The following is a 15,359-nucleotide window of genomic DNA, read 5'->3' on the forward strand; positions in this document are numbered from 1 at the left end:
GTGTGATGGTATAGTGATGAGGCTTTGGTCCAGTCATTAAATGTCAACCATCACATACAAGGGCCATACAGTCCCTCGACTGACTCATCCGGGCAACACCGACCTCATCAACAGATGACTCATTGAACCCTTATCGGTTTAACTCCATGCCCAGGTACTTTGGGTTTTCCAACTCGACTGGTCTAACACATCATTCCAAGTCCAAGTATCGACAAATAACGTTTACTTAATATGGCCCACAAGATGACCAAATTCCTACCGAATTTATGTTTCATTATATAAAATGCTTATACAATCTCTCATAAGGAATGGCCATATAAACCCACCAATTATTGAGGTCGTAAAAATACTATTACATAGGGCTCTTTACGAAAGAGTGAAGATGCGGTATGCTCTCAAGGGAGCATATAATTTATTCAATCTTTTTGCTGTTCAACTTCAAGAAAAAGCTGGGTAACAGAATTTTAGGTGAAACGACGTGCAAGTCACTATTTTAAACTCTCTTTTTTGTAAGGAAAATAGTTTGATAGGGTTGCAGCCCTATCAAAATAAGTAAAGCTTCACCTTATAACTCATCTAAAAGTATAGTTCGAGCATTGGAAAACCTTTACATTGATCATCTCAACTTGAACATTATGGTTGTAACAAAATATTGGATTTCAAGCTCTAAAAATAGCAAAAAATGTAACAAATGATCTAGGCCGTCCATTTCTCCTTAAAAATAAGTATCTACATACCCGCAAGGTCTGTACCTTTTTTCTAGTTTCAAATTTCATTGTTGCTGCTGGAAATTGATTTTAGAGCCATCATGGAGATTTTTTTTACCGAATGTGCTTTCCGAACGAGTATTTGAGGTGAGGCTCTATTTGGTTTTCATAAAACCTAGTCCTTATAGAAACCTCATATTTTTTGTAATGGGTAAAATATAGGTTGGAATGCTTGACACTCTGTATGTAATTTGGTTTTCACACCATTAGAGAAGGGTTTTTGTCTTAAGTTTCACTTTCGACTTTCAGAACAAATTTGAGAGGGTGAGACTTGGTTTGCCTCTCCTAACCAGCTAGATTTTTCATCCATAGCCTTCCATTTCTCACCATTAGACAAAGAGCTAGTTTTTTTTTTACACATAGCTCACTCTCTCTCAAACCAGCTAGCTTTTTTATGCATAGCTCACACTCTTGCCCCAACCAGCTAGCTTTTTATGCATAACTTTCTCTCTCTCCCAACCAACTAGTTTTTTTTAATGCATAGCTCTCTCTTTCTATCCCAACCAGTTAGTTTTTTTATGCATAACTCTCTCTCTTTCTCTCTCTCCCAACCAGCTAATTTTTTATGCATCTCTATTTCTCTCTCCCAACCCGCTAGTTTTTTTATGTATAGCTTGAAAGTTGGACTATGTGATCAAGTATAATATATATAAATTAAATTTTTTTTTATTTTTTTTATTCTTATACCGGCAAGACCACTCACAATGTCCAATTACAAACTGTTCAAGATCCGAATACCCGAAACCCCAATTTTATCGATCACTGAATATCACACATTCAATACCAAATATGTAAAATTGATAGTCGAATAATAAACTCAAGGATCGTCTGCAACAGTTTAAGAAAATAAATTAGAGATGGAAAATATAGTCATGAGAGAAAATTATAAAGAGACAAACAACAACACGAATTTTAGCATGGTTCACCCTGTAGGGATACGTCCACGGGCAAACCGGCAAGTATTCCACTATCAAAATAGAAAATTATAAGGGGATACAATGTTACTTCAAAAGGAAAAAATTGATGAAGAAACATCGCCAAGAATTTAAGATCATTAAAAAATCACAATTTACCCGCTTCACTTCGGATGGCCCAAGAACATGAGCAATACAAGCTCATATCATTGCTCCCAAAAAATTGGACAAGAAAATCCTTCTTCACCTCCTTCCCTTTCTCAACATAGCCCAAGGAAGCCATAGCCCCTTTTAAAGAGAGAGAAGAATTCAAAACAAGAAGAATTTTGTATAGTTTCCATATGTTGCAAATTCATGTTGCAAGTGGAATTTTGTAGACTTTTCCTCCATTGCAAATTAATATTGTGTTACATTTTAGCTTATAATGAAAGTGTAGTGTTGCCCCATTGTAATGTTATGAAATTGCAATTCATCTCTCACTCTATCCCCTGACTTTGCTATCTCACTCTCTCTCTCTATTCGCGTGTGTGTATATGTGTGTGCGTTTCTCTCTCCCCTACGAACTAGGCCTATGGTTTGCGCTTTCAATAGTACCCCTTAGCTTCCAACATTAATATAATAGTACCCCAGACATCACCAAAAATAAAAGAAAAGAAAAGCAAGACTCATTCTATATGCACAATTACTCCGATGCCCAGAAGGCCAGTCCGACACATTTTGTGCTCAGTCAAATACAAAAACAATATATTATCCTGAGGCGTGGTCCGACACAAAACACTTATAGTCCTGAGGCCCAGTCCGGCACATTTTGTGGCGTTCGGTAGCAAAAGGCACCAAACCTTTTGTTGCCTAGAGGCCCGTTCGACACCTTTTGTGGTAGTCCAACACAAAAAGCTTATGTTATCATGAGGACCGGTTCAACACAAAAAATTTATGTTATCATGAGGTCTGGTCTGGCACAAAAAGTTTCTGCTATCATGAGGCTCACTCCGGCACAAAAAGCTTATGTTATCCTGAGGCTCAGTTCAAAACATTTTGTAGCTGGTCCAGCACAAAAAGCTTATATTATCATCAGCTTGGTTCGACACATTTTGTGGCCAGTCCGGTACCAAACCGTCTATTATCCTGAGGCTCTGTCCGACACTAAACCTTCCCAAAAGTGATCTATTTTTATTTTTTAATTATGTTTTTATTTTTTATCCAAACAAATACAAAAAAATAATCATGTTTCTTAGTATGTGAAGCAATTGAATGCTTGAATCTTGAAAATTTAGCCATTAACATTTGAGTTGAGCCCTTAAAGCTTGAAGGATGTCTAAGACCTTTGTGATGAAACTTGGTTCCTCGAACCATAATTGCAAGGTTACAAATCATGACATTTTTTTGACATTTTTCACTGTAGAAGTTTAACATTGTCGAACCGCTTTTAAGTCTATATCGAATGACGAAGACATCAAGATACAAAGTTGCAAGGGAACCATAATTATGCAAAATTACATTTCATTACATTTGTGAAATATGAGCAAGAAAAACCAATTTTTTTTATCAAATTACATAAAATAAATCAAAATGCAGATATTTTTTCATTATGAAGTTTTACATAGTCGAATTGCTACAAAGTACATATCCAACTATAAAGACAAAAAATTACAAATTTGTAAGAAACCCATAACTATACAAGATGTTCGTTAGTTCCTCTGCCTCATAAATGTTTTTGGCCAACTAAGTACACCCTTCTCTTTTACATTGGGTTTACGAGCATACTCTCCCTCCTTACAGGCCATGGAGGCATTATACCTCCTCCTCTCTTGGTCGAAAAATTCAATCTCAGTTCTTCATGCATGGCAAGATCGTGATATCGGTCTTCTCTTATCTTTGTTCTCCTGTCATCGTCCTCCTTGACTTCACTCTCGTTTCCTCCATGTCGCATAGTAGGACCGGCTTCCATAATGGCTTTAGTGGATTCATCGATAAGAGTGATATTTTTACTCGGAAATGAAATTTATTAGCATAATAAGTAGCCATTGTAAACAATACAATAACATTAAAAAACTATAAATTTAATAATACAATAAAAATTTAAATTAAAAAAGTATCAACTAAATTAATTAGATGATAATAAAAATATGTCGTACCTCTCCTTGATCTCCATAGAGGTAGATGAGCCCTCTGGTCTTTTTGCATGGTTTATGCCTTGCACACCTAGATTTGACATTTATAAAGATGACAAGAGATAATATTGTATTTTAATAAACAAAGAGAGAGAACCTCCTCGGTTGCGTAGCTAATATCAATTGATAAAATAAACATAAAAATCTACATATCATATATTCTACATATAAAAAACATAGAACTGTGTGAGACAAGAAAATAATAAATTTCTACATATTATAGTTTCCTGGGCAGAGGCAACCAAATTAAAAAAAAAATCCAGAAATGTGGAATTAAAAAACAGTATTTGGAGAACCCAAATAGAAATCAAGTTCCTTAAGGCATATATGATCAAATTCCTTAATACATATATTAATCAAGCTTTGTAAGACATAGTCTATACAAAATATATAACAAATGCACAAAAAATATAAATAACGATTTAATATAGACATTGGAGTTTTCGAGAGATAAATTAGGAGAAAATGGCATGATTTGGTGATTTAGGATGTCGTTAAAATGGGTTATTGACTAAAGAAATATATTGATAAATATTATTTAGATAGAGAAAATAGAAGAAAATAGGGGTTTCGGGGAATAGGCCGCCTTTGACCGGGTTTACTAAGAAACATGAGCTATTGGGTGGATCATGTGAAGGACACAATGGTGTACTCACAATGAGATAGGTAGAGAGAGAAACCTCGAAATCAATATGAATATAAATGCTATATAGAGATAAAGATACAAAAAATGCAAAATGCAGACAAAAAGCAGGGCAGAAATAGAGATTGATGAAGAGATAGCTATGAAACAATACATTCTTTCTGTATTCAGATTAAGTTTGAATAGATAATCAACTCGTTTTTGGGTTTACACACCCTCTTCTTTCTTTTCCTTTTCTCCCACACACACACTCTGTCTCAAACTGGCCGTCCTCCCCATTCCCACTCTCTCTCTTTCTCAAACGGGCTTCTTTCTCCCTGCCCTTTTTTCTATTTATCATGCACCTAGCTTTCTCTCTATTAGGGCATCATTGAAGGTTATTGGTTAAGCTTGTAACCCTCAAAATGTGACATTTTGAATAGAGTGATCTCAGCCACCCATTTAAATTGGATGGCTGGGAAAGAGGGAGGCATAATTATTATATGATGCAGGGGAAGCATAGAAAGCCACCCATTAAATTGGATGGCTGGGAAGGAGGGAGGCATAGTTATTATATGATGCAAGGGAAGCATAGAAAGCTTTTCCCAAAATCAAAATACATGAAATACGGGACATTTGGGAAAGGTTTCTATGCATCCCTAGCGGCATAGAAGTTCTATCCTCCTCCTTATCCAACTGTCCATTCTGAATGGAGAGCTAAGATTGTCCCAATCACAATGTCACGTCTCTATCATATTTTATTTTTAATTTTTTTCTATAAACTGTTTTGACACCAAATTTGAATGTCCATTACTTTATTAAACTCGCACCGGCAAAAAATATATAAAAAATAAATAAAATAACCAAAATACCCTTGAAAGTTTCAAGAGGTATTTTGATAATTATATTTTATCGAATAATTATTTTTAATATTTTTTTATAGGTGTGTCCCAATGAGAATATGGCACTTACCAAATTTCATATTCATACAATTTGTATAAAAAAAAACAAAAAAACAAAATACTTTGAGATATCGGATCTAAGATCAAACGGTGAGTAGCTCTTTTGATAAAAAATGGACGGTTGGATTGTAGGGGGAGGATAGAACTTCTATGTTGTAGGGAGAACATATAAAGCTTCCCCATGACATTTTACTCATTGTAACTATTCTGACTAAAGATTATGTATTTTTCACTTTTTGTAAAGGCATTTTGAAATTAAATCAAAATAATGGCAATGTGTTAAACTATTCATTTTTTACAACTGATTTGATAAATATTTCTTTCATTTTTAGATTAGTCTCTCCAAGCTTTTTCAAATTCGCTTAGAGGTGCAAATCTACTTGTGTATTTTCAAAACAAGGAAGAAGTTTGTATAAGGTTGTAGTAATCCATGTCGTCCGTTTTATTTGGACGGGTAGATTTGGTACTATTTTAAAAGACGTGTCACTTCTTGATAGTGTTCTACAAATACATATTAAATCTGCAACAACCAACTAAAATAAATGGTATACAATAAATGGTATACAACGCCACTACCTTATTTATATAAGTAAGGTTGCAAACTTATATAAACCGAAACCAACTTTGAAATATCAACTCATAAACTTGACTACACGCTCTTGGTATTTTTTGAAAAAAATTTAAAAAATATTGCACATTAAAATTGCATATAAGTCCAATCCTTTTACTATCATATATGTTGGTTCTAATCATTTTTAGAACTTGATTTTTCGATATACTATGGTCAAGTGATTTTGAAGTGGATCCCAGAAGGGAAAAGTTTATATAGAGCCGAGGCTCTAAACAATCAAATTTGAGCCTACCTCGAAACTTTCATTAGAAGAGGTTGTTTTGATGCTCCAATATCTTTAAATTGATCATCTCGACATCAAGATACATGGACATGAGAAAAAAATGGATTTTAAGTTTTGAAAATAATATATTTTGTAACACTTTTTTGGACTATCAATTTTCCAGATTTTAAGTTTTCATAGATCCGTTGATCTACACTATTTTTGAAGCTTTAATCTTTATAAATAAAGATAAAAATATATTATAAGGGCATCACAAAAAAATTATAGTATTAAAACCACAACACTATTGGAAGGTAGGCTAATATGATTGTTTAGAGCCTAGGCTCTATACAAACCTCACCCCAAGAAAAATCCTCCAAATAAGCCATGTACCATTTTTAACACGTCATGATAAAATCTAAAGGTGGGCATACAAGGGACGTTGCTCTGCGCCAAGCCGCGGTTGCTCTGCTTTTGCCTCTACGAGTGCTCTTCTCAGTCGCTACAAACAGGTAAGCCCAATCTTTTCTCTAATTTTATTTACTGTTATCATGTTTCTAGGGTTTTTGTTGACAGAAAAAAAAAAAAGAATCCGCTAAAACCTAGATTTCTGTCTCATCTCTCTGTAATTTTTTCTGATTTTTTTAGTTTTATTGAATCTAATCGAATCTCCTGCAGAAACCCTAAATTATGTTAGGGTTTCCTCAACCAAGGGCGAGGCGATCTAGCAACGACCTTAGGGTTTCTTTTTAGCCGCATCAATGATGAGAGCTTTCTCCCTGTAACACTTTCTCTCTATAGTTTCTCTCTCTAGTTCTCGTCTCTCTATATAGTTTCTCTTTGTAAATCTCGTCTCTATATCTCAGTTTCACTTTCTCTCTATAGTTTCTCTCTCTAGTTCTCGTCTCTCTCTATAGTTTCTCTTTGCAAATCTCGTCTCTATATCTCAGTTTTAGGGTTTCATCTGTTATTTCTAGGTTTTGCTCCTGCTCCATGGTAAGATCTTTGCTGTATCTACTCTGCCTCTCTCTGTAGGAATTATCTTAAACCATTTATTAGGTTTTAGTGTTAGATTTGTAGATTTGTATGCTGTTCTTGATTTTTCAGGTTTCCATTGCATTTTATTTCTTCATGCGTTTAATCTTTTATCAAAGCAGTGTGTACAAGGGTGTTAGGGATATTGTTTTTTGTGTGTTTGGTCTTTACTGGATTCTTATATATGACTTCATGATCTGTCATTTGCATATTTCTGTGAATGATTCAATGGGTTTAAGGCCTGATAGTTTAGTTGTTACTGATGTCTTTGGTTTTAGAGACTCATTTGTGTCATTTTAGATGAGTATTTGAGTGAATTAGCCATTTGAATTTATGTGTGTGCTCTTAGATGCAATTGTCAATATTCTGGAAGACTTAGTTCTTAGATAGACCTCGGAGTTCATGGGGTTTTTCACTTCTATGAAACTAATTATGGAAGAATATGGCTACTGAGATTGCCTCTTATGCTTTTGATGAAAGTATTAGAATAGATGCTATCAAATAGGGAATTGGTTTGCTAGTTTTTTAAGATTGATTTGCCAAAGGAATTGGTTTGCTATTTTTACTGAGTTTATTTAGTTTCTTGAATCATGGGGTAGAGAAAACAACTTGAGAGCAAAAATATCACTGTATTTCTCTTATTTTATGCTACTGTTGTGGTGCATTTCTAGAATTCTAGTGCTATTTCCTTTTTTTGATATTGTTCTGTTCTTTTTTGTTAGTAAAATGTCTAATGTAGGAAAACGATCAGCAAAATATGACAATAGAGATGTCATCTGCGTCCTCCAAACGTAAAAATGTTTCGTCTGTTTTGGAAGACTTTGATAAGATTACTAAAGAAGATGGTTCTGTAAAAGCAAGGTGCCCACGCGTAGTCCAGCCTAGGTTCCTAACTGTATCCACCCCTGGGTCTGAACCTAGACCCCTGTCAGGTCTAGGTATGCTTACCCCGTTTCCCTTTCAGGCCTGAGTCAGGGTTCACACCCAGTTAAACCCAGCTCTCAATCTAAGTCTACACCTGATTATGAATCCTTTTTCCCCTTCAGGTTGGTGTCACGGCTCACGTCTAGTCTAGCTCAGATTTTGCCAATTGGTCCCATTGTATCTTTTCACACCAACTGGCAGCTAATTCGTGTGAAAATGTTCCCACACTTAATCACAAGAGAGCAGTTTTTCACATGACAATATTTCTCGAAAATATTTTCATGTGAACCAAACATGGGCGGCTTCCACAATTGTGGAAGCCAACTCATCCACGTATCAAACACAATAACAATGATCAAGACAGTCACCTCAAAATAAAGCATCATTAAGTTGGCATCGTCCAATAAATGTGATGAACGGGGATGGACCTAGTGGGACCCAGCCAAACATGACACCATTCCAGTCATGTTTCACTCTCTCAATCACCGTCCAATCCAAACAATGGATGGCTAGTACCTTATGATCACATCACCGTGGTCACATGAATCACAATGTCCCTCCTCGCAAATCACTTTTGAAAGAATCTGAACCGTCCATTGAAACGATCGAATGAGCATGTGCCAACAATAAAACCTTATAACTTATAAGTATGGTCACTGAGCTTTCCAAGCCCTTACCTGCTAACCAGGGCTCTGTTGTATTTTTAGAGAGAGAAAGAAGAGAGAGGGTGAAAGAAGATAGAGAAAGATGGCACGCTTCGACCCATGGCCGGTTTTCTTCAGGAGAGAATGGAACAGGAATTGGCCTTTCCTGATCGGATTCGCCATTACTGGAACTATCATCACCAAGTTCACGCTTGGCTTCACTGGTATTTTCCATCCATCTATTTCATCAATTTCTTTTTTTTTTCCTGCTGTTTTTTCATTGCATTTACTGTGTTAATGAACTGATCAATGGTACAGTAGTTTGATGTTTCTGAATTAATTTTTTCACAGAGGAGGATGCGAAGAACTCCCCATTCGTTCAGCGCCACAAGAGGTATCACTTTGCCTCATCTATAATGCTCTCTGCATTTTACCCTAATTTGCCTTTTTGTTATTATTTAGTATCTTTTACCTGAATTAGTGGTGATTATTGATTGATTTAGGTATGACTTGTGGATATTAGATTCTGATATGGCTCTTAAATACTTTTCAAGTAGTTATCTGGACCATATCCATTTTTTTTATTGTTGGTATTTTTATGATGCGAGAAATTGCCTGAAGCAGCTTAAGGATTATTTAATTTACATGGAATTTATTCAAGCTGATATTGTATTTTTGGTCTTTTGGGTCTTTGCTCATTTGATTATGAATGCCAACATTGCAGTTTGATTTTCATTTAGAGGGTTCCTGGAATAGATGACCTTGTAATGCTATTTTTTTATTTTATTTTTTACTTTTTTTGTTTTTGTGGTGTGTATGTGTTTTTTTGTTGGGCTGGGGTGGGGTGAGGGGGGGTTGGGGGGGGGTTTTGTGTAAGGGTCAGAAAATCCATCTGGATGGGTGGGAGGAGATTTGTAGGATTAAGAAACTGGAGGGTATTGGGATAAGGAGGCTCAAACTAATGAACAGGATTATATTAGCATAGTGATTGTGGAAATTTGGAGAGAAGCCAGATTGGTTTTGGTGGGGATCTCTTGGGGCAATATGATTTTACTAATACTAGTGGAAATCAGGGATTTTTCAATAAGATTAGAATCATTATTTCATCAACAGGGATTATAGGATCGATTTAGACAAACTTATACAGAAAAGATAGGATGTCCTAGACGAGTGAATTCTAGGGGTGTTTCATGTCGACTCATTCTTTTATATGTTGTAGGCTTGGGTGATAATCACTTCTCAGGTATTCTTGTTGCTTTGGTTGGTTACAAAATGCTTGTAGGATAACAATTATTTAACACCAAGGTGCCCAATTCTTGTTGTCTACATCCCCTCCATTCTGTGTACTCAAGAAGGCTTGGGAGTTATATTATGTGGCTTTTTAATTGGATCCTCATGTGCAATGCCAATAATGGTTGAGTCTTTTGGGTGGACTGTTGTGAAGCTGTTTTGTAGGTGGTAGAGTCCCGTATGATTTTTCGTCTTGTAATACTTTAGGGTTTACGGAGAGTACGAAATAATGTACATATCGATATGTCAGATCCAATTGTGAGATGGTCAAGTAAACTAGTAAAGAGTGCATCTATCTTGTGGGATTTGATCAGAGAAAGAGCTTTTCATGCTTTAAATGGTCCACAATTGGAGTGTGGCACTAAGTCAATAATTGAAGCCAAAACCAGGTTTTCCATGATGATGGAAGTTGGCTATGGGGATGTTGGTTACCATGGATTTAAAAATGGTTTGGTATTTTAATGATAAAATGATTTATTGACAAGGGTAAATCATGAGCACCGTGGGGGCCATCCTAGCTGCCCCATGTTGATGTCTTACAGTAGGGTTGGGATGATATGAAGGTTCTGTGGGAAACTTTTCTGTGCTCATTGAATGCATTTGCTGTTGAAAAAATTGCTCTTCAAATTATAAAAAAAAGGAGTATATTCTTGTACATGGGATTGTTTAGAAGTTTAATTACTTTAATTGTGCTGCGCCTTTAAGTTTATAAGATAGTATGTACATGTGCAAAGTCCTTGATTGGGTAAGCTAGGTACATTTTTCTATTGCATTATCAAGTAGCCATTGAGTGGTATAAACCATATGATCTTATTTTAACAAACTTTAGCTATGCGGATTGTTTATGTGTATTTTGAAGTAAATCTCAAAGCAGAAAAAAAAAATAAAATCCAGGAAGCAATAGAAAGAAACAGTAAATCTGAGATGCAAAATTATACTGTTGTAGTCATGTTTTTGCATTTAAGGATATTTTTTTATGAAGATTATAGGAGGTTGCATTTGCGAAGTTGAAACACATCTTAGAAACCATTATAAAAAGCTAATAACAATTTTGTTTAATGAATATTAATAAAATATATCATGGAGGCTGCCTCTGCTGAGCCAATGATATATGTATCACTAAGTAGGCTGATCACACATACTTATTTGAAAGCTTATAATATACCACTTTTGAATATGCATTGCGCATAGGTAATACTTCATAACTATGTTTAGAAGAATGTGTAATGTTGATTTAGATACTGTTTCGTATGTGGAGTTTGATTGTTTTTAGATTGATTCGAGGTCCTTTTTTAAATTATCAAGCAATGGTGAATATAAAAACAGCGAGGTTAGCAGAGATCCCTCTGGCTTTATTCTATGGGGCTGGCAACCTGCTGGCCAGCCCAGCCTGACCCTGAAAAGTTGGGCTTGGGCCACAAAATGTGACCAGAGGGCCAAGCCACCACTGCCCGAGTGCCGGGCCTGGGAAAGGGACATGAAAGGCTAGCCCGGCCCCGACCGGCCTTGTCCTATATTTTTCTTTGTTTTTTTAACCTCACTTTTTGTTTTTTTCAATTATTATTATTTTCAACGTCAAAGATAGGGCCAGGGCCCCATCAGGCCGGGCTGGGCTGCGTGAGGGTGCATCAAGGTATTGGAGATGATGATTTTTCCATTGAGAGAAATGAAAATGAACCTATTGGATTGCCAGATTTGACAGGTTCTACTAAAATAAAATTGGATTCCACTATAGTAGCTTCTAAGTATGATGCTATCAGCAATGGGCGAGTGCTTGATGGTACCGGCTTTTTCAGTGAAGAAAATTAAGTGGAAAATCATGTATAAGCCCTCTATTTTTGAAGGCATGGACTTTGTGTCCCCATGTGATATACATAACAAGTTACCCACTGGTTCGAGCTCTCTATTTCATTTCCCATCATTTAGAGAGATGCAAATTAGTGGTAATAATCAGTGCCAGGGGGATAACTGTGAGGATAAGCTTGCTCACAAATGGAGTTCTCTGTGGTTTGGGGTGAGAGTGAGAGGTTGGGAAACATGGGGGGAGAGAGAGAGAGAGAGAGAGTGGGGGAAAATAGAGAGAGAGAGAGCGAGAGAGAGAGAGAGTGGGGGAAAATAGAGAGAGAGAGAGAGAGAGAGAGAGAGAGAGAGAGAGAGAGAAAGAAAGAAGGGGTTCGGGGAATCATAGGGAAGAGAGAAATCTGGGGAATATCATGTGAAGAGAGAAAATGGAGTTTAGAAAAGACATGTCAATCTCAGATTTGTTTGGGTTAAAAATAAAGGTTTAAAGTGGATAAAGTTATTCCAAAAGGTTAGAAGATATAATGTCTATAATTTTCATGCTTCAAGATAGGTTTTGATACTTTAAGTTTATTAAAAACAAAATTTAAAAATAGAAGATACGGAGATATTTTCCCATAAAATAAAGATGTTGAGCCCCAAATGTTTAGAACCAACAATCTCTTGAAAAATTGGGGTGAAAATTTGGGGTGAGGCACTGTTAGATGGGCAATTGACGTGGGTGTTGTATTTAGTATATGTCTTAAAAATATAAATTCAAATTTTTCAAAAAAAATGTATTAATTCACTTTATGTAAAAAATAGAAATATATTTTGCTGCGATTTCTTTTATATTTTAATTGGTTATTTTTAGATTATTTTAGTAGTAATGTTTTGTATAAATATGTCAAATATCTTTGACTTTTGTGTTGGTAGGAGCATTATTTTTGAAATAGAGACTTGCAAGTTCAAATCACTCAAAGGTATTCTACATTTTGGATTGTAAACTATATCTAAAATTTTAAAGTTAGATATAGGTTCAAACCCATGAACCAAAAACTTCTACTCAGTGAAAAATAAATAAAAATAAATTTTTGATAAAACAAGTAACTTCTTCTATAAGGGATAGTTTCTTAATCCATATGGGACCATATTAATATGATAATAAATAAGTAACAAAGGCATACTAAATATGTCCCGTGAATAATTGCAAGTTTAACTGCATATTAAATATGTTCATGGAAGGCACTCCTCTCTTTATTTTGTACCTCTAATGAATACACCAATGAATGTTATTTTGTACCTCTAATAAATGCACCACTATATGCACGGCAAGCCTTACTTGCGGGTACACTTTCTAATATATATTCCAAAATCTAACATAATTCAAAGCAGTGTTTCGGTGGCTAGTGAGTTTGACATTTGCTTGAACGGTCGTGGGCTCAAATACCTTGAACAAAACATGTTTGATACATAAGATTGTGGTACGGCGTGTCTGTGTGTCGACACATAGTGTTGGTGTAAGAAATTTTTCAAACATCTACAGTAAGCGTGTCTAGCGCATTTTGGACATGTTGGCATGTATTTAATTGTCGATACAGGTTTACATGTAGCAAATAATATACCTATATAATGAGGGTAACGGAGATGAGGATAGTGAGATGGATGAGTGGCAAGACAAGAAGGGATATAATTCAAAATGAATTCATTCGGGAGAATTTAGGTGTAGCATCAATAGGCGATAAGATGAGAGATGGTAGACATAGGTGGGCTGGTCATGCGTGGTGCCGATCAAGTATAGTATCTGTTAGGAGGTGACAGTAAGTTCATGTAAAAAGACTGAAAATGACAAGGGGTAGGTTAAAAAAGACATGGTTGGAAGTAGTCTAAAAAGATTTGAAGATTTATGACTTTATTTAATAGAGCAGAATGGAGGATCAGGATTCGTGTAGCTGATTCCAATTAATTGAAAAAAGGCTATAAATGTGATGGTGATGATGATGACATATAATTCTACCATCCATGTAGTCTTTGTGTGTGTGCATGTGCACTTGTATGTGTTTGTGGTGGCTTGCACTTGTTTGTGTTTGTGTGTTTGTGTTCCCTGCCCTTGTTTCCGATAATACTTATTTTGTGTTCGCTTGCCCTTGTTTTCGATAATGCTTAGTATAAATGAGTATCCAGGTATTTTAACAGCAATCATAATTACCCCTTATTACAATAACATAAAAGTTTGATAGAGAGGAAAAATTGTGGTTCGGCAAGTACCTTCTCTGATCAAAATACTGCGTCGCTGGTTTGTTTAAAGTTTTTTGTGGGGTTTGTTTTGTATGATTTGGAAATGGTCTTCATCTTGTGCAGGTGAGAGCTCAGAGAGGGATGCCCTGATGCATCATGAAGTTTGCAATAATCCCTGTTTAAGACCTTAAGCCAAAGGGGACAATTTTTGGCACCTTCAATGAACATGTGATTTGTTTCTACTGTGGATTTTCTTCTTTTTTTGGTATCCTTTTTGGATTGAATAAGATGGAATGATGCTAAAACCATGTTAGTTGGATTTTATGGTAGTCAGAGCTGCCATTTTTCTGGTTAAATATTTTTTTTATCTTGGTTGAATTTGGTACTGCTGATTAAAAAATAAAATTTTCACTGGATTGTTGTGAATCCAGTGCCTAAGCGGGCGTTCAGAACCTGGGCGGCTGCCCAATTGAAAAAAAATAAAAATCCCATTGTCCCAATATACCATATTCCAACAATCCAACTTGAGGAAAAAAAAAAAAAAAAAGAAGAAGAAGAAGAAGTCGGTGAAGAGAATTTGGATAATCCATATTGTTAAAACAGTAAATTGTAAAACCATACAAGTGATATAAAAATCAACACCCAACACAACAAAAATATATAGAAATTTATAAAATATACAGTTTAACCAAAGTTAACACAACAATCAACAGATTCAACACTAGACTATACAACTTAACAAAAGTCAACAGTCAACAGATTCAACATAACAGTCAATAGATTTAACACTCAGCATCAATAGGCAAGAGTCTTCAATCATCATCATCATCAAAAGGAATATCAATAGTGTAAGCTTTGTTATATGTATCAGAGTCGAGGCCGCCATCATCAGAGTCATCTCTCTCTTCACTATAACGTTTATCTTCCTCTTTTTTTTTTTAATCTACCTCTTCTTCCTCTTCTTTTATCTTCTTCTTACTAGTATGTGTAGTTTGTGCAGACGAGGGTTTAGAAGTTTTGGCTGTTGTACTTTTCTTTTTGTGCTTCTCTGAACTCAAATATTGTATAATTTTTTTCTTGGTAGTTTCAGGAACATTTTTTCGCTGGGTAACATCCTTTTTAATAATACCGGCAAGGTGCTTTTTAAACCGGTAAATACCCTCATTAGTATCCTTTTTAC

At 35.4% G+C, this 15,359-nt stretch overlaps 1 protein-coding gene and 1 long non-coding RNA gene across 3 annotated transcripts; one reads left to right on the forward strand and one right to left on the reverse strand.

Annotated features, from left to right (window-relative positions):
• Positions 1 to 3,241: 3,241 nt before the first annotated feature.
• Positions 3,242 to 4,792, reverse strand: LOC148781475 (uncharacterized). Of its 2 annotated transcripts, XR_016058018.1 has the most exons (3): positions 4,711 to 4,792; positions 3,817 to 3,883; positions 3,242 to 3,634 (listed from the first exon to the last, which is right to left on the reverse strand). It is a non-coding gene; the product is annotated as an uncharacterized LOC148781475 (long non-coding RNA). The 2 variants fall into 2 exon arrangements; XR_016058017.1 differs by having other exon boundaries at positions 3,242 to 3,883.
• A 1,931-nt stretch (positions 4,793 to 6,723) lies between these two features.
• On the forward strand, positions 6,724 to 14,535 carry LOC18434599 (ATP synthase small subunit 6, mitochondrial). Its single transcript, XM_011625193.3, has 4 exons — positions 6,724 to 6,781; positions 8,936 to 9,096; positions 9,224 to 9,266; positions 14,303 to 14,535. The coding sequence occupies exons 2-4, from the start codon at positions 8,976 to 8,978 to the stop codon at positions 14,304 to 14,306; spliced, it is 168 nt and encodes a 55-aa protein (XP_011623495.1). The 5' UTR covers positions 6,724 to 6,781; positions 8,936 to 8,975; the 3' UTR covers positions 14,307 to 14,535.
• Positions 14,536 to 15,359: the final 824 nt, after the last annotated feature.

The sequence above is a fragment of the Amborella trichopoda genome, chromosome 6 (assembly GCF_054954075.1).
Source record: "Amborella trichopoda isolate Santa Cruz 75 chromosome 6, AtrichopodaSantaCruz75HAP2 v2.0, whole genome shotgun sequence".
Taxonomy (NCBI): Eukaryota; Viridiplantae; Streptophyta; class Magnoliopsida; order Amborellales; family Amborellaceae; genus Amborella; species Amborella trichopoda.